The sequence below is a fragment of the Sporothrix brasiliensis genome (genome assembly GCF_000820605.1).
Source record: "Sporothrix brasiliensis 5110 chromosome Unknown Cont18, whole genome shotgun sequence".
Classification (NCBI taxonomy): domain Eukaryota; kingdom Fungi; phylum Ascomycota; class Sordariomycetes; order Ophiostomatales; family Ophiostomataceae; genus Sporothrix; species Sporothrix brasiliensis.
In genome coordinates this window covers 2110783-2128678 of record NW_024467137.1, presented here as the reverse complement: position 1 = coordinate 2128678, position 17896 = coordinate 2110783, and the positions used below count along the sequence as shown (strand labels likewise).

Here is a 17896-nt window from a genome sequence, read left to right as displayed (position 1 = left end):
ACAAAACAAACCCAGCGACGAGAGCCAAAACCACCCAAGAAAGAACAGATCACCCGTCTAACGGCGACTGTGCCAAAAGCGGCCGTGCGAATGCAGATGCGAGTCTCGCAGGCCTTCTCAGGCCTCTTTCTGTTTCTTGAGTCGTGACCCCGTCCTAACACATCTCGGTTTCTTGGTATCTCCAGTATCCAGGCATTCGGCGAATCGGTTTCACACTGAGCTGAACCAGCAATGCAAAGGTAGCAATGAAGATCTTCCCCTTCCCGCCCCTGCATGCCTTTTCACAAAGATCGAGTCTATTTCGCATGCTGCTTTTGCCGACTTGCTGTTCTTTATGCGTCTCTGTTTGGGAAGTTCTGGCAATATCCGGTCTGCATCGTTTTCCTGTGTCGGCGTTCTCGACATCGTCTCGTCTTGCTTCGTCTTTATTCGGAGCGGTTGCACCATTGCCTTTATCCTTCAATGTTGCGACGTGTCACTCGGCACATCGTGGATCTCTCGGTTTTTTTTGCCATTAGGTCTATGTTGCCCGTTTTTGCGTCGTGCCTGTTTTGCTTCAACACGCAGCGTCGCTTTCGACGCCCAGACTGACCCCCTTCTGCTTCCAAATCCCATCAGTGCTCCGTATGAATGTCGTATTGGACATGCATACGCAAGCCGAACCGTATGAGTCTGTTCGCAGATGACTGTGGACCCCGGTTCCTGGTTTTCTGAATTGTCCGACTGGCTACAACAGAAATGCACCCTGCGTTGTCCTTTCCAGTGACATACCCTTGTCGACAGTCACCCCTACCACCCTCCCTTCCGGCAGCCTTCGGCGTCTGATGCTTTGATATGCAATTGCATCCTCTCAGCCTCTTTGGCCGATATACAGCACATACACAATCGACGGCTTTGTTGGTGCTCTGTTGGTTATTACACTCTATGACTTTATCCGTCCTCTTCCAATCCATGCACACAGTGGGTTCCAGTACTTCAACCCCCTAAGGCGGTCCTTGCCAGTTTACGGTTAATTTTGCTAAGATCGTGATGCATTGACTTTCTTTCTTTTCTTATTTTTTTGTCTTTTCTTTATTTTTCAATTTTTTCAATGTTTTTGCTCTCCTGCAATGTTCCATTTGTCTTAAGTTTCTTGCCGTGCCTTCTCTGATTTTCGACCTAAATGCCCCTGAACCCCTGAACCCTGTCATGGTTAGTGTTTCCATTCCCACATCCTCGTCTCGTCCTTGTTCGCACCCAAACCATTTGTCCATTTAAGTGCATGCTTCTCTTTTCTTCCAAATCGAAGAAGTATTTTCAGTTGGGCTGCAGCAGTACATCTTGCCTCAAAGTTGCTCGAAGCACACTATAGTTGCACGTGTACGAAGCACACCACATCCAAAGCACAAGGACACCGAGCCGAAGGATGAACAAGGGACAGGTTTCTAAGTCATGCGAACAGGATGCGGAGGTTTGCCTCTGCCCTCGCCAAGGGCTGTTCACACAAGTGCACACATAAACCTTGTTCGAGTTCTCGCCGCCTCTCGTTCTTAATGGCATCACTGCTTTCGACTTCAGAACCCCGGTTTCCGATCGCCGTGGCTGCCCCAACCTTCATGCCCATTTACCCACCCACACCTCACCCCCTTCGCCGTCCGTCGACCATTGTTAGTTTTTTTTTTTTTTTTTTTTTTTTTTTTTTTTTTTTTTTTTGAACAGTGTGGGGCCCAGTTGTACTTGAGGCCGCGGCAGTACCCAATGTGGCTACTGTTTGTCGTCGACTTTCTTTTCAGTTTCTTTTTTGTATTGTTCACTTCACACTTTCCACATGTTGGGGCTTTGTTCTCGCTTCTCTTTCCCTCCCCTAAGCGAGTCACAATGGCACGCTCGGCCGCTCTCTTTACAGCCCCGAAAGTCCTTGGCCTTTTCGTGTCCATGTTATTACACCAGCATTGAAAAGTCAACCATTCTGTCCTTTCTTTTCTGCATACAAATCCACTCGTTTTATGATATTTATTTCATGTTACTGCTATTTCTTGCTTACTCTACTGGTTTTGCACCGTTACAACAGATCGTCTCATTAGTGAGTTCTTTGTAACCGTTTTTAATGCATTATTTGTTGATGGTGGGCAAAGCCCATTGCGTTCCATTTCGGAGCTATTCGCTTGCAAAAAGAGTTGGGCTGCACAGACAAAATCCTAAAAAAGGAGATTGCGCTTTCCAGAAAGACAACGCTTTGGTCCAGCTCTCGGGCAAGGTGTATGGATATTAGCGGTTCTAAGATGGTGGTTCTCGATGCACTTAACTCGGCTACCATATAGTTTTATGGGTAATACCCTTCCACTCCTTTGCGCCATCGCCTTCGCCGTGAGTTCCCTCCTCGATTATTCGAAGCCTCGTCCTCTTTTGACAGTTAAAGCAAGATAGAAGCACAAGGAGGAAAAGAGCTGACTACGAGCAACAAGACCATATCATAGACAGTCGTGCCAGCGAGGCTGCCGAATTGGGCAGTACACCAAAGCCTGCCAAGTCGATCTCAACGTCAAATTCCGTCTCTCCCACTGTGCAAGCTTTCTTTGAAACAAACGACTTTGTTTATCTCTTTGCCCTGGAAGCAAGCTGTAACGTCATCGTACGAAAACGGTGAATGGTCGAAACGGCATTCGTCCTAGAGTGGGAACCCTAACTTTATCTAGGCCCCGATCCCACTACAGCCTAGTCTCCCCGTCCCCCCTGGGTGTGACGACAAGATGCCCATTCTGTCCAAGTACCGAGAATGGCCGTTGCAAACAAACGTCTCGGCAATGGTACTTGTGCCCTCTGAACACTTGCCTTTTCAACCCAGCATATCACACTCTCAGTGCAGGTCAGTCATAGACGAGCCTATTATAGGGCACCATATTGCCAGGGAATGGCCTCAGCACTCGAGACGAAGGAATCTTACCAGGTCCTAATATCTATGACCGCTTAAACATTGTCTCTCCTGTCTCTTCTGCTTAAGACACATATACGCGCTTTTGTTTCCTTCTTGGCACCCATAAGCTACCCCCTCCCCCTGTCTTTCGTTGCATGGTCTTGTTCCTGACCCTGGCAAGCAGCCCAACGGGCATCCAGGTACCAAATATACACCATCGTCTACTCCGTACACAACGCAAGAGGACGCAATCTGGTGGCTCTTCTCTTTCCACTTATTTGAGTTTTCAACAGCACTGTTTCCAAGATCCCCCCTACGACACAGTATGACCAGAGATCGTCTGGCACCCTCAGGCTGCTACCTTCACCCCCTCTAGTTTATTATCCCAAGAAAACTTTTCCACCCCCCTCCCCTTTCCCCATCTCGCAGACATACATACCTCAACATCCCAACTTTGCTGGCTTTCAAGTTCAAACTTTTCTTTTTAAAATTTAAGAACTCTCTCAGACGCCCATTATCGCGTTCCGTTTACTTTCCATTCTTGCTCTCCCTCCTCTCGTCATCTCACAATTCTAACATATCCAAATTCATTAATTATAAAGTCACATTAATCTTTAATTCTCCAATCTCTTGTCCTTTCTCCGTTTCTTCCTTTGGCTGTTCAAGCCACTCGACTGCATCGTCGAGCTTTCTCTCCTTGTCCTTGGCTATCGACTCGGTCGAACTCTTCGAACTACTTACGCTCTCTTACCTGGTACCTCCACAAACAAAACTACACGAATACATCATCGAACAAGTACCTCTCAGCAACATCATCAAGGGGACGACTAGACGATAGTCGGTCTTAACACTCTCGACAACAGTTGCCTATTATTGCTCTCGATTGGCAGAGAGAAACTAAAAGGGCAGCACCAATCAAGAGGCCATGTCAACATTCTCGTCTCTTAATAGAGTACACCGTCTTTGCCAACACGACTGGACGAGCGCGGAGGGTACCTTTCACTAAAAATTCAAACACTGCATTCATTACTCCCCCCTCTTTACAAATACTTAACAAAGCCCTCCCGTAATTATCTTATCCTTCCCCCCCAACTACAGCACTTTCAATATTCAATTTTGCCGTGTCGAGACCCTGGAGCAATTACCACTCTTTACCACGGCAGACACTCGCACAGCTTCTATCGTAACTCCTCTTTCCACTTTCGAATCATCAACACGGCTCTGCTATACCGTGCGAGACCCTCGGCACGGCTTCTATGTATAGTTGCATAGTTCTAGAAGTCTCAAAATAGTTCAGCGGGACAGGCTGCCTATCCGAAACAATACGTCTCGCCTGTCAGAAATCACTACAACGCAGCGGACAGCGACAATATTCACAAAGACAGCGATAATAGCATACCGCCGCGTTGGCTCTCGCCGTATCTTTTCAAGCGGACGACGTTGCCGTCGACGGTGGACGCAGCCAGCGGCCCAGGCTATCTGGCTTTTCGCTTCACCAGCACCAGCCAGAGTGTCGCTCGAGCAGGTCGCCGAGACTTTGGGCTGGAAGAAACAGTAACGAACCAAAGGATACACATCTTTGGTACTCTGATACTCTACATCGACAGAGTCGTCCGAACTTCCACCTAGCAAGCAGCGCAGACCACGAGCGCTTGTCCACGCTCGATCATCCAGAAGGCGGTGGCGGGTGCCCGCCGCCCCATCGTCAGGACTCGTGTTCTCGGCCATCCAGTGCCATTCCCCGAGCAGAGACAGCCACCGTGGATATCACTTCCCTTCTCCAACGTTCCGACTCTAAAGAGTCTCGCGTGTCGCCATCCCAACAACAGAACGAACCACAGCAAACACAGGAGCAGACACCACTGCCTCCATCACAGCGACAACGAGACCAGCAACAGTCTCAAGTGCCATCTGCGCTGCTACCTGTGCAGTACCTCTTTCAAGCAAACCAAGACCAGCCACGATCCTCTTCGCTTCCGCCTCCGCAGTCCTTTCAGTCGGCCTCCGCAGTCTCGTCTACACCGTCGCCAGCCTCGGCTCCGGGAAGCCACCCTTTTCCTCCTTTCACAGTATCAGTTCCGGCGACAACAGCAGAAGCGGTACAAGTCTCACTTCCTCCAGCTCCACTCCCCTCCTTTACTGGTCAAACCGCACCACCGAAGGGGGGGCCAGGTCTGTCCGCGGCTAGAATAGCAAAGCGAAGCATGCCACCTTACACAATAGACAGCCCCGCGAAGAAGCAGAGCAAATGGTCGGCAGAAGAGGACGCATTGATCATCGAGCTGCGAGGCAGCGGCATGAAATGGGAAGACATCTCGAAACGGCTACCCGGACGCAGTGCCATCAGCTGCAGACTACATTACCAGAACTATCTCGAACGGCGGAGCGAGTGGGACGAAGAGAGGAAGAACAAGCTGGCAAGGCTCTACGAAAGGTGAGCCGGAAAATGGGAATATTGTGGGCTTACAGACACGAACTAACCGCGGAGTTTTAGATTCAAACCCGACATGTGGGCGAAAGTGGCTGAAGAGATGCAGGTGCCCTGGCGTGCAGCAGAGGCCATGCATTGGCAACTAGGAGAGGCTGACATGGCGCGGCGGGCAGGTGTTACTCCTTTCTCCCTGACGGCAACCACTGTCGAAACATCCACTCCTGGACACCACCACCAGTCGCCGTCTCAGATGTCCTACCAGCAACATCCGCTAGCCATCGCTCATCACCACTCACAGGGCGGTTTCCGAACAGACACGGGCAGTGCCGGGGGTAGCATCAGCAGCGGTGCGCCTTCACCTCGGTATGGACGCGGTAGCGGTGGCAACCCTTCAATACCCTTACCGCCACCTCCACCCATGTCCATACATGCCGACCGCCTTGTCACCGGCTTCGGAGGGAGCAGCAGCAGCTCGGGTCGCGGCTTTGGGTCGTCTGGGCGGCGCGAACGAGGCGGCACACCAGTCCGTGGTGGTGGTTCGTTTGGCGGCGGGCCATCTGATCCTGCCAACGCCATGTATCATTACCACCAACACCATCCACAACAACAACAACAACAACATGCGGGTCCCGGACTGCCGCCAATTCAAACAGGTGTTGGACCGCCCCCTTTGCAGCAACAAGAACGATCAGGCGGCAGCGGCACGTTGCCCAGTTTTGCGGAGATTACGACTGGGGTCAGCCCATACAGCACGCCAGCCTATTCCCTTGGAGCCAGCCCTGCTCCAAGCAATACGGACAGCCCCGGGCCAGGCTCTGGTCATGGCTTGTCCGGTTATACGACAGGAGGCTATTGGGCTGGCCCAGGCCCGGAGCCTCCGACGTCCGCTGGGGCTGCTGGGAAGCGCCGTGCTAGTCCCAACTTTGAGCCACGCGATCACCGCAGACGATACCTCCAGTCGCCCCGGTACGACGATGGCCGGGGTGGAGGCCCCCCTGACAGTGGCATTCACAGAGGGTGAAAGCAAGCGATTAATGACTTGACGATTTTCATTTCACTTTTCCTTCTCGTTTCTTTTTGTTTCGTCTCTTGTTTTTCATCTCAACTCGTTTGGGACCACAACAATATGGCAAGGATACAGGCGCAACATCTGGCCAATTGCATGGGTCTGTTTTGTTTATTGCGAAATCGGCCATAGACGTGCGTTTCCATCATCTCTCCGTCACAGAGCCCAAGGGCGTGCGCCAGGAAGTACAGTGTCATTTGTTTCTGCTGTTTTGTTTTGTCCTTTCTCTTTTACTCTGTCTATCTTTATCTAGAGCAAAAGCAGGGCATGAGCTGGAGTCAGGGGGGTGAAAGATAAAGGTCGGGGCCTTCTGATAGCGAACAGGATTTGGGGTGCATACACAAAAACGAATGTCATATACATGGCAGGTGTGTGAATAGGTGTTCGGGGGCGGGCTCTAGAAGCGGTCTACATTTCCAGGTATTGTTTTCTTAAGTTGCTTTGTTTTCTTTTTTGTTTCTTTTGCAGTCTTGTTCTTATTTGCGTTTGATTTCTCTGCCCTCGACCTTCATCGACTTCCTTTCTTATTCCCCTTCGTTTTCCGTTGTTTTGTTAGCGGCCAAGATACTTTCTTTCTCAGTACTGTGGTTCTGTATTGGAGGCGAAGTGACGATTATGTTCCAACGGCCTTTGCATTAACCTTGCTACTGTTTTTCTCCTACTTTGTTTTCATTATGATACTGGCATCCTGGAAGGACGGCCGACGACTGCCGATACATTTCATCCTATTATAGCGTTTTTTATATCCCCTGCTGTTCCAATTATTTGTTCGAGACGTGTCGTCTACATTGCTAGTACATCTCGTTTTAGTTTTCGACCAGCGTATAACGATTTATCCCGAGCATAACAAAAAAGAAAACCAAGGAGCGTTTATTCATTTCCTCTTGCGTACATGATAGCATACTGCTGGGATTCAGCCTTGTCTTGCAGCTATTTTCAGCTGAGCGACTGTCTGTCCCTTTTCCGCCTTTCTTTTGTTTTCTTGTTTCATTTTTAAAGAACACAGCGAGCGGGAAAATGAGTTCAGGAATGCAGTCTTGAGTATCAGGCAACCATTCTAGCAAAACACCTCTGCACAACTAAAATTTTTGGGTGGGATGAAGCTGACAAAATTGCGCCGTGCGTTCGGTTTAGGACAGGGTATGTGCGTAAAACAGAAAATCCAAAAAGAAAGCATTAAACATCAAAAGCTGAACGCCGCCATGCCCCCTCACTCTTCTCCAACCACTTAAACTCCAGGTACTAGTAAGGCTGAAAAATATGAAAAGATACCACGAGCCGTAGCGAAAAAAAAAAAGAAGCAAGTGACGGTGTAGGAAGAAAATGGACAACAGCTACTGCGGAAACAAAAAGAATATGAAGGAATATGCATGAGCAAGAGGAACTAAACGAAAAGAAGACAAATAAAAAAGGGGGACTCAGTAGACAACAAAAAGCGTAATAATCGAGTTGATCTGTTGACAAGAGAGCTATATCGCAGTCAGATATAGGGGTGTGTGAAGGCATATGTTTGCTGTCCTGTCCTGTTGGGTTCTCGAGACGGAGCATATTTGCTTTTTTGGTGAAAATATACATGTTCTGAAACTCCTGGCTTCTGCATAACTATTCGACCGTTTGCAGGTGCACACAAATAATACGGTATTTGAATATCGCCATGTCGGCCGCACGCCTGCTCTGTGGTCTTTATTGTGTTGTATCGTATGCTTCCTCGTGCCTCCTTGCTGTTTTATTATTATTATTATTATTTTTTGCGTCCGCTTTCGTATCCTGTTCCTAGAACCATGCAATGCCGTCGGTCTATGCAGGCTGGTTGCACTTTATTTGCACATTTGTCCTGCATTGAGACACAGTGATATAATCTTGTTGCCAAGGCATAACAACGAACCACAGCCCACCATTCACTCCCACCCGTCATGCCCTGCACCAGAACAGGATAAAGGGGGGGGGGGGGCATCTAGCCCAAGTGTCATAAGGGATCGGCCACCACCCACCAGTTGTCCTTTTCATACCCGCACGCTACTACGTGGCCGCCAGCGGCTGCCACGTCGTCCTCCAGTTCGCCCTGTTTGTAGAGATGATAGTAGCGGTGGAACGTCGGCGGCACATGGGGCTGTTGGGCCTCTCGATCCGTCGTTACCCCTTGTTCGTCTTTGTTGTCGACCCCTGCCTGCTGCTCCTTCTCCTCGTGCATCTTCTTGCCGCCCTTACCCTTGACCTTGCTCTGGTTCTTATCCCGCATCGTCTTGACCCACGGCACAAGTAGGTCCTGCTCGCCGCCTGCGGTCCAACCTCGTCGACTCGTCGCCTGCTCCAGGGCCCATACGTAGATGAGCACACGGCCGGACCGAGAGGCTGAGAGTGAGGGCGAAGCAGAGGAGGCCGTCGAGGACGGTGCGGTGGGGGAGGGCGAGGGGGGCAAAAAAGAGGGGGCAGGGGTGCCGGGAGTCGTGGAACTTGGTGCCGGCGGCTGCGGCTGTCGCTGCTGCGGTTCTGGCTGCTGCACCGGGTCCTGCTGCACGTCTCGCTGCCGCACACACCGTAGCAGCTCTTTCACAGCGGCCTGGCGCCGTTTCCGCGTCGACAGGTGGTGCACCACGGCTATGCAGATGATGAAATCCGCACAGCCGTCACGAAAGGGCAGTGCCAGGGAGTCGGCCAGCAGCACATCAGCACCTACGCGGTGGTGGGCGTGTTTCTCGTACGCCAACGCGGCTAGGGCGGCGCTCCGATCACTCCCCAGGATGAAGCGCTGGGGTGTGCCAGGAATCGGTGGTGGCAATGACGACGGCGGCGGTGCGCTGGACGCACCACTCAGGTACTTGCCGTTGCCACAGCCGACGTCGAGACCGATGGAGCCAGCCGGCTGGCGGGCAAGAAACTGGGCTACCAACGGCCAGGGCGAATAGCGGGTGGCTGAGAAATGGTCTGCAATGGCATCGTACACTTCGTGAACGTGCGTCTGTTCATAAAGCGAGGCGTCGTCCACGCTGGCCTCAAGATCGACCGGGTTTGACGGTCGCATACTTTCTGCTATGCCTTTGTTTCCTGCCCCTTCGCTGGGTTGCATTCTTGGTGCTGGGCCGGGTTCGCCGCTTGAGGATAGCTGTTTTGCCTGAGCGTCGAGTGCGTTTAGTGTGACGACGATGGGGTGGTGATAGTAAATAACAGCGCGTGATAAAATAATAATAAAAAAACGTGCTCGAGAGTGGTCCGTTCCCAGCCCCTGGTGACGATGTTCCGGCGTTTCGTGGTTTGCTTTGCCTGCCTGTTACTGGTTGCGTGCTCTGGCCTACGAACAACGACTAGGCACAATCCTTGGGATGATTTTGAAGCGAGCCTCGCAACGCCTCACATTCGCCGGTCGCGTTGCCTCTTTTCCTGTCCAGGGCCGTTCCCGGAGATTTCAGTTTCTTCGGTCGTCAATGCGAGTTTGTCGTCCGCCTCGATTAGGCAATGGGACCGTCGCTTGGATGTCTGCTTCCACGCATTTGCTGACACAAAATAAATGAAAAATGAGAAATGAGAAACAGGGGAGAAGAGAGGGCGCAAGGACCAGCTCGTCTCGGAGATGGCGAAAACAGCTCGAAAACAAGGCCAACTCCAAGCAGCGACGTGCTGCGATCGGTTGTGCCGAGCAAAATAACACAGCCTTGTCCGTGTGTTCATGCACGAACAGTCATCAGATCCATGTGTTCAGGGGGACTGGCGGCGTTCGTGTCTATGTGTCGTTCGTCGTCGATGATAACCGCTGCCACGTTCAACCGCTTCCGTTTTCATCAAAACGCAAAACCAGGTAAACTGTGGACGGTGAAAAGCCGCTAGCAGAGAGGCGAGGCCCCAAACGGGGCCCAAATAAATTCCAGACCCCCAGCAGGAGAAAAGTGGAACCCTCCAATCGCAGTGTCCGCGTTTTGTAACGGCCAACGGGATGCTCCTTCCTCCACTGCTCCTCAGCGGGCCTGGCCTTCTGCGGGAAGGCGCGCCGCTGTACCAAAGAACAGCATCGCAGTGTAATACTTCGTATTTGGGTTCTCGGTCTGTGTGTGCCATATTGCAGTGGGCATAACGCAACTGCGGCCGCGATCGAGATTCGTGTTTCTTCTTCGACGTACATGTTCCGAGATGAGAGTATTTCTCGTACAGTTCATGCACGGTCATACTCTGTACAGCCACCACCGCCAGCTCAAGACGCCTTTCGGGACGCAAAACGTGTCTCAGCTCAGGCGGACGCCTCTGACGTGTTCTGTGCTACGAGGAATAGAGGACCAAGAGTCGAAAAAAGACGATTATAAACGAAAGACGTCGCAAAGCAATGAGTATGCGGCTCCAAAAACACAGCTGTTTCCCGTGGTTGTTTCCACCTCTGTTTTGGTACAGTGCTCACAGAACATCGCGTTGTTAGCGCGATGTGGCATGAGAAGGAAGGACTGTCGTTGACAGTTCCTTGAACACCTTTTGAAATTTCCTTTCCATGCATTAGGATTACGTTGTTCGGGAAGGCACATTTGCTCCAACCTTCCCAGCGTGAAACCCAGCCAGCTGACCCACGTTTTGCATTGAGGCTTATGGAAGACGCATCGAACAATTTTGGAATTGGGAGGTGACGAACGAATTACGTGAGACGGAAGGGCGAAAACGGGCTGAGTAACAGCCAAAACGTAAGAACCGGGTTTCGGGGTTGAAACAGGACGGATCGTTTCCTGCCGGAGCCGTGCCACTCGTTTTCGTCGTCGCAAATCGCAGTCGCAAATATACGTCATGCAGCAGGCAGGAAAGGCCTGACCTGGTCCCTGTGCCTCGTGCTTCGCGTAATATCTTCCCTCGTAGCCATTTCCTTTTCTGGCCATCACATTCGGGAGAGCAAGTGCGCGACCCAGAAACCGCAAGTTTCTGGTTTTCGGGCACAGCACATGGCAATACCTCTGATACAATTCACACGCATATCATACGTAGACATACACAGACCGCAGACGGCAGATCACAGAACACAGCACATGGATATGACCTGCGCCGCAGGGCTCGAATATGACGTAGTCTGTATTTATATTGCAGACGTGCAAACAATATTTCGTCATACCAATGCAACGGAAACGGGAGCGGCAGGAACCAGCGATCGGAAATTTTGCATTGTTTTTGATGGCCAGCCTGCTCTCAGTCGTACCCGACTTCAATGTCGTCCCTGACACTGGTGCAAAAGGCTGGGAACACGTTGGATTTCGATTCCAGTTCCTCGCGCAAACACTTGACGCAATACCCAGAGGTGACGAATCTCGGTCGCGTTTGATATGGTTTTCCGATCAGTGGTGTTTTTGTACAATGTTTTGCGTATATTCTTCCTTATATGTACGTAATGTGCACGTCGCCGCCACCAGGTTTAAGCCTTGCCAGTGTTGAGTGGACTGTTCTTGTCGTAGACATCCGTGGTGATCAACTCAGGGTACACGACGCCTCCCTGCCGCAGAGCTTCCTCCATCGTCTCCATGATGACAATGCTCTCTGACAGCGGCAGCGTGGCGCTCTCCTTTTTGCCGTCCCGCAGGCACCGAGCCGCCTCGTCGGCCTCCCAGAACATGCCGTGACCAGCCCACTTGGAACCCGGCCGCTTGTCCTCTGGAATCGGCACGTCGATCCACGGCACCTCGGACGCATTCGTCTCGTCCGACTTCTTAATCACCCGGTACGCGAGAGGCTTGAACGCCGGGCCCTGCACCTGGATCTCGCCGTCCGAGCCCTGGATCAGGATCGCCGGGGCGCTCTGCTGCTTCGAGCCCACCCCCGTGGCAACGCGCAACGAGGTCATGCCGATGCCCTGGCTGCGGTGGCCGGGGAACTGCAGCACCAGTGTCGTCGACTCATCGGCGCCGGTACGTGCGTACTTGTTCATCGCTGCCACCACCTGCGGCGCCTCCTTGTTGGCCTCGTCCTCCGACTGCAGGTGGTACAGGATCTGGAAGAGCCAGGTCAGCGAGTAGATGCCCAGGTCGAGCAGCGCGCCGCCCGCCAGGTCGAGGCTGACCATGCGGTTGTCGTCGGGAAACGTGAGAACGGACGCCGCCGAGCTGTCGGCGTTGGAGTTGAACGAATTGTCGGCCACGACGCGGTACACGGTGCCGATGGCGCCCGACTTGACCAGCTCGCGGACCTGGATACTGAGCGGGAAGTAGCGCGTCCAGACCGCCTCCATGAGGAACAGGTTCTTGGCGCGCGCCGTCGCCACCAGCTTGCGGGCCTGTGCGGCCGTCACGGTGAACGCCTTCTCGCACAGCACATGCTTGTTGCCGGCCTCGAGCGCCAGCATGGTGTTCTGGAAGTGGTGGCTGTGCGGCGTCGCGACGTAGACAATGTCGACGTTGGGGTCGACAACGAGCTCGGCGTACGAGCCGTACGCCTTGGCGTCGGCGCCCGCACCGACCTCCTTGAGGAACTCGGCCGCACGCGCGGCCGAGGACGACGACGCGGCAGCGACAATCTCGTGGCGCACATCGTCCGTGCCGCGAGCCGACGGGTCGGCCAGCAGGTCCTTGGAGAAGGCTGTTGGCATCCAGTGTCAGCAATCAATTGCCTTGTCCCGGAACAGAAAAGAGGCGAGGGGCGGAGCACCCAGAAATTGGGTGATCCTTACTCTGAGCGATGCCGCCAGTGGCCAGGATGCCCCACTTGAGCGTGTAGGGAGCCATTGTGTTTAGATGAGGATGTAGTCAGCGTTTGATGTTCGTTTGGTACGTTGTTGGATGGTGGTCTCCGAGTCGTCCTGTTTACAACGGGAGATTAGGACGTCGAGGAATTTAAATATGGTGACGAAAGCAGGTACGAAAGAAGCAACTCCGCACGCTGGTGGGGAAGCTGCCATCCAAGTTATTTCCCCCCGTTTTTTTCTTTCCTACAGTGGCTACTTCGTATATCTTGATCTAGCAAAATGCGGGCGCTCTTGCCCCTCTTTCCTGATTCTGAACGTTACATATTCAGCGACAACGGCACCACAAAATCCAATGGACTGTCCTCAGACTGACATCACTCACGCTAAGCTTGACAAACCAATTCGCAAAGACGCTACAGAGGTAGAGAGGAGAGAGGCTACCGCTACGTAGCTTTCGGTGCTATCCAACTACGCAGAAGACAGACACAGAAAAATTGATGCAGTGAGTGGGGTGGCGCAGAGCTCCAACTATTGGAAAGCACTATCGACCACGGAGCCGGAAGCACCTTCCCCGTTTTGTATGTCATTTATGCCATATCGGCAGCAATTCGTAGGCCCTAAATACGACGTCATTGGCCGAGATCTCAACTAAAGCTGACGCGCAAGTGATGCCACATAACTCTACGTCCAAGACGCCGACCCACCAGTTCCCACCACTCCCAGCTCATAGGGCTGCGTACACAATACTCTAGGCCCGCGTTGCTTTGGCACCAATACTTCAACCACATGGCCAGCTATGTGACGACCCGCGGCGGCCGGACTCGCATCCCGCGCCTCGTTTACGGCACCGCGTGGAAGCGCGAGCGCACCGCGGACCTCGTCTTTCAGGCGATCCAGGCCGGGTTCCGCGCCATCGACACCGCCGCTCAGCCTCGGCACTATCGAGAGGATCTGGTCGCGGAGGGCGTGCGCCGCGCCCTGGCCAGCGGCGTCGTCGCGTCGCGGAGCGATCTGTACATCCAGACCAAGTTCACGGCACCCGGCGGCCAGGATCTTGCGGGCCCCAACGCGCCGCCCTACGACCCGGCAGCGCCCATCGCCGACCAGGTCCGCGCGTCCGTGGAGTCCTCGTTGCGAAACTTTACCTTTCCACTACCGGATCCACAGCTGGACGCCTCAGGTAGCAACAACCCGAAGGAGACGAGCTATCTCGACTGCCTTGTGCTGCACTCGCCCATGGACACGCGGGAGGACACGTTGGCCGTGTGGACGGTCTTGCAGACATACGTGCCGCACCGGATCCGTTCGCTGGGGATCAGCAACGCAGGGCTCGAGGAACTGGAGGAGGTCCTGTCCGTCGCCGAGGACGTGGCCGCCGCCGCGGGCGTCTCGGCGGACACGCTCCGCCCGGTGGTCGTGCAGAACCGGCTCCACAACTACCGCCACTCTGCCGACCCCTACGACGTGGGCCTCCGGCGATTTTGCGGACACCCGGACCGCCGCATCGTCTACCAGTCCTTCTGGACGCTGACGGCAAATCCTACGCTGCACAATGGGCAGGTTGACTCGGGCGTACAGGCCGTCGCTGCGGCAGCCGGTGTGGCTCCGGAGGTGGCCTTTTATAGCCTGGTGGCGCTTGGACTTGGTCGTGGCAGCAGCGACGATACAGCCTGCCCTATCGTGATTCTCGACGGCACGACGTCGGCTACGCATATGGCGGCCGATCTGGCGGGGCTGGAACAGGTTGCGGCGTGGTCGCAAAGCCCAGAGGGAAAGGCGCCGTGGGAGGCGGCTGTGGCGCGTCTGAGGGAGACCATTGAGAGAGGGAGATGAGGCAAGGATCATTGATCAGATCGTTTTGATTCACCATTGTGCTTTTATGTAGCCCATGCTTTTGACGACACAATTTAATGGCTCCACGACACGACGTATTGTCGTATACTGCCTGAAAATACACCAAACGGGTGACTGGTTGGCAATGAAGGTGTCTTGTAGCACTGTAGGATTAAGTTTAAACAATGACGTTGAAAAGTCGTATTTGGCGGTGAGTTGCCTAGTAGTAGATCAGGTTGGGTGTGTGGACTAGTTCATGGTTCACGCTGTTGGTTCCCCAGAGCAAAAACAGACAAAGACGTTTCAAATCGCAAAGCCCCAAGAAAGGGATATCAGCGAGAAATTTCGAAAACGGCGTGCCAAGAAAACAATGGGCAGATTGTCGATAGTAATCCTGTTTGCCTCAAGGGATGTATCTTTGAACTCGAGCAAGTACTCACACAAATAGTAGTTTTCTTTGCGGGCAATATTTTTGACGTTCTCACCCCCATGTTTCAGAATAAGGGATCGCAATGGGGATCGTTTCGATTCGAGTTGAAACTCGTAATATTGCGCAGAATCCTGGGTAGATACATTTCTGATCGACGAGATTGCGGCACTCCCGTCAATGTTGATTGGCGTTATGCCGTTGTCAGCGACTTTAAATTTCAAGCCTCACTCACATTGCGACATAGATTTGAGCACTTCTTGATTTTGTCCGTGGTAGGTTTTGTTTGTATTGTTCAAGACCCGATTCAAGACCCTATGGCCATTTTCGCGTGCAAACGTTACAAAAGTGCCTTGATGTTTTAATCCACGAGTCCACGCAGAAGAGGGTTGAAAAAAGAAAAGAATAACTGGTTGTTTTCAGACCGGACCCTAGTTCAACCAAGCTGTTGTGTTCTATAAATATTTACAAAGAAATGAAAAAGAAAATTGGACAAAGGTGAAAGAGAAAAGAGGGTTTTCAAAATCTCAATAGATTGATCAAATGAAAAAAAGAAACGAAAATTCGAACATGAAAAAGATTGAACAAATGAGGGGGAAGTGTTCAAAAGAACGCAGAAGATCCAGATTCGGTTCCCCAAGTTTGAATACAACGAATGGAAATAAGGGTATCAAATGTAAATCTCATTCCCAGGGCAATGCGTCCGCGCGACCTGCGCTCGCGCCTAAGCCGAAAACCCTTGAATAATGTTGTAGGACGTCCTCTTTTGCTTACTCGTAAGCAAAAGTCGAGCCGTACGAGCTGAGGGTCGTCGAGGACGACAGCAGCGAGCCAGTGGCGGCCATGAAGTACGAATAGCGCTCGACGAAAGAGTAAGTCGGGTCAGTATCCATGGCCTTCATGACGGTCGCGAGGAAAGCGCTGATCTCCTCATCGCTACCAGTAGGGGCGAACTCGGTGATCCAGACAGGCTTGCCGCAGGCTTCATGGACAGCCACAAGGTGGTTGAGGAAGTCAGAGGGGTCTGGGGGGCTGTACCAGTGAGCGGCGCAGAAGTCGAAGGCGCACTGGCCGTTGCATGCCGAGACAAAGGACTTCAACCAGTCGATACCCTCACCCGGAATGTTGCTGTTGGTGATGGCAGGCGTGCCGATGCGCGCCTTGCCAGAGAAGGGGTTCATCAATTCAATGTGAGCAGACGCAGCGCTGGCGGGGTCCATGTTGCACTGGCCAACATTATCGCACTCGTTGAAGCTCAGAAGGCTGGTGGCCCCCTTGGCGATAGCAGCCGCAGCGTTGTCACTCCAACCGTCAGAGTGCGTGGGGCTCCAGAGCATGGGCACGAACTCGAGAGACTCAGGGGCCGAAACGTCGGCGATCTGACCCCAGTTGTAAGACCACGAGCACTTGGTGCCAGAGCCCAGGAGAGGAGTCAGAAGGTCACCAGAGTTGTAGGCAAGACCACGAGCACCCCGACCGGCGGAAGACGAAGACGGGACGGTGGTGGGAACGACAGCAGCAGAAGAAGACGACTTTGACGAAGTCGTCGGGACAACGGCAGCGACAATGCTGGTGGTAGGGAGCTGAGCCTGAGCAGCCGCAGCCTGGACCTTGGCAGACGAGATCGAGCTCGTCGAGGTAGACGAGGAAGACACCTTGGTGGAGGTGACGAGAGTCGTCGGCGTCGCAATCGACGTCGACGACGAAGACGAAGACGAGGACGAGGTAGAGGACGAAGATGAGGACGAAGACGTCGAATGAGTGGAGCTCGTCTTCTTCGTCGAAGATGTCTTCTTAGCAGACGTCGAAGTCGACGTAAGCCTCTCCGTGTGAGCACCCTTGTAGATGGCCTTGGGCGCCGTGGTAGTCGTGTGGGCCGGGGAGCCGTCCTCGTAAACGGTGACGATGGTCCAGTCGGTGACAGTCACGACATCGTTCACGTACTCAACGGCCTTCTTGGCGTGGTACTGGTTGTGAGCGTGACGGTGGGCATTGAGCGCGACGGCCTGTTGGGCGAGAAGAGACGCCACGAGGGCAACGATCTTGGTGTTCATCATGTTGATAAGGGTTTTTGCGTGAGAAAAGTTTTGGCGTTGTGAGAAAGTCTGGCGACGGGAATTCTTGAAACTGAAGTAGATCCCTGAGAATAAAATTGACAGACTTCTGTATTTATTGTCTTTCTGGATCCTTTCGTGTCTCGTCGTTCTTTGTTGTGGAACGGCCTTTGTCGGATGCGTCGTTAAATGATTGTTCTAACAAAAAAGATTGTGTCGTATCGAAACAGTGGAAATATGTCAAGTTGAACCAGTCGTGGACACACACAAAACAAGATGCTGGAAAAGCTGATGCTGAAGCTAGGTGAAGAGAATGTGAATCGGTTTGAAGCCTGTCGGTGCGTTTGAAAAAAAGAATGGAACAGAGAGACGCAGTCTATCAAAGACGCAGAAAGAGTGATGCGTGCTGAGGTGGTTGCTTGTCGACGTTGCGGTCTCCGAGAGAAAAGGAGCGTGAGTTGTTGTCTGGATGCTTGCTTTGGCAACGAACTGGCCTGAAGGACACAGCAGAAGAGACAAGAAGCAAGAAGGGAGGAGAGGAGAGAAAAGGTCGAA

The 17896-nt window shown here is 52.8% G+C and overlaps 5 protein-coding genes across 5 annotated transcripts; 2 read left to right on the top strand and 3 right to left on the bottom strand.

Moving 5' to 3' along the window:
- Window positions 1-5097: 5097 nt before the first annotated feature.
- SPBR_01773 (myb DNA-binding protein domain containing protein) lies at window positions 5098-6345 on the top strand (the record flags this gene model as incomplete). The annotated part of the gene is made up of 2 exons (XM_040760083.1): window positions 5098-5327; window positions 5388-6345. 2 exons carry the CDS (start codon window positions 5098-5100, stop codon window positions 6343-6345), a joined length of 1188 nt encoding a protein of 395 aa, XP_040619577.1.
- A 2011-nt stretch (window positions 6346-8356) lies between these two features.
- Window positions 8357-9412, bottom strand: SPBR_01866 (uncharacterized protein; the record flags this gene model as incomplete). Its single annotated transcript, XM_040760176.1, has 1 exon — window positions 8357-9412. One exon carries the CDS (start codon window positions 9410-9412, stop codon window positions 8357-8359), a length of 1056 nt encoding a protein of 351 aa, XP_040619576.1.
- Window positions 9413-11764: 2352 nt separating this feature from the next.
- SPBR_01746 (dimeric dihydrodiol dehydrogenase) lies at window positions 11765-13067 on the bottom strand (the record flags this gene model as incomplete). Its single annotated transcript, XM_040760056.1, has 2 exons — window positions 11765-12921; window positions 13013-13067. 2 exons carry the CDS (start codon window positions 13065-13067, stop codon window positions 11765-11767), a joined length of 1212 nt encoding a protein of 403 aa, XP_040619575.1.
- Window positions 13068-13813: 746 nt separating this feature from the next.
- On the top strand, window positions 13814-14860 carry SPBR_01871 (aldo-keto reductase (AKR); the record flags this gene model as incomplete). The annotated part of the gene is made up of 1 exon (XM_040760181.1): window positions 13814-14860. One exon carries the CDS (start codon window positions 13814-13816, stop codon window positions 14858-14860), a length of 1047 nt encoding a protein of 348 aa, XP_040619574.1.
- A 1197-nt stretch (window positions 14861-16057) lies between these two features.
- SPBR_01753 (uncharacterized protein) lies at window positions 16058-17344 on the bottom strand (the record flags this gene model as incomplete). The annotated part of the gene is made up of 1 exon (XM_040760063.1): window positions 16058-17344. One exon carries the CDS (start codon window positions 17342-17344, stop codon window positions 16058-16060), a length of 1287 nt encoding a protein of 428 aa, XP_040619573.1.
- Window positions 17345-17896: the final 552 nt, after the last annotated feature.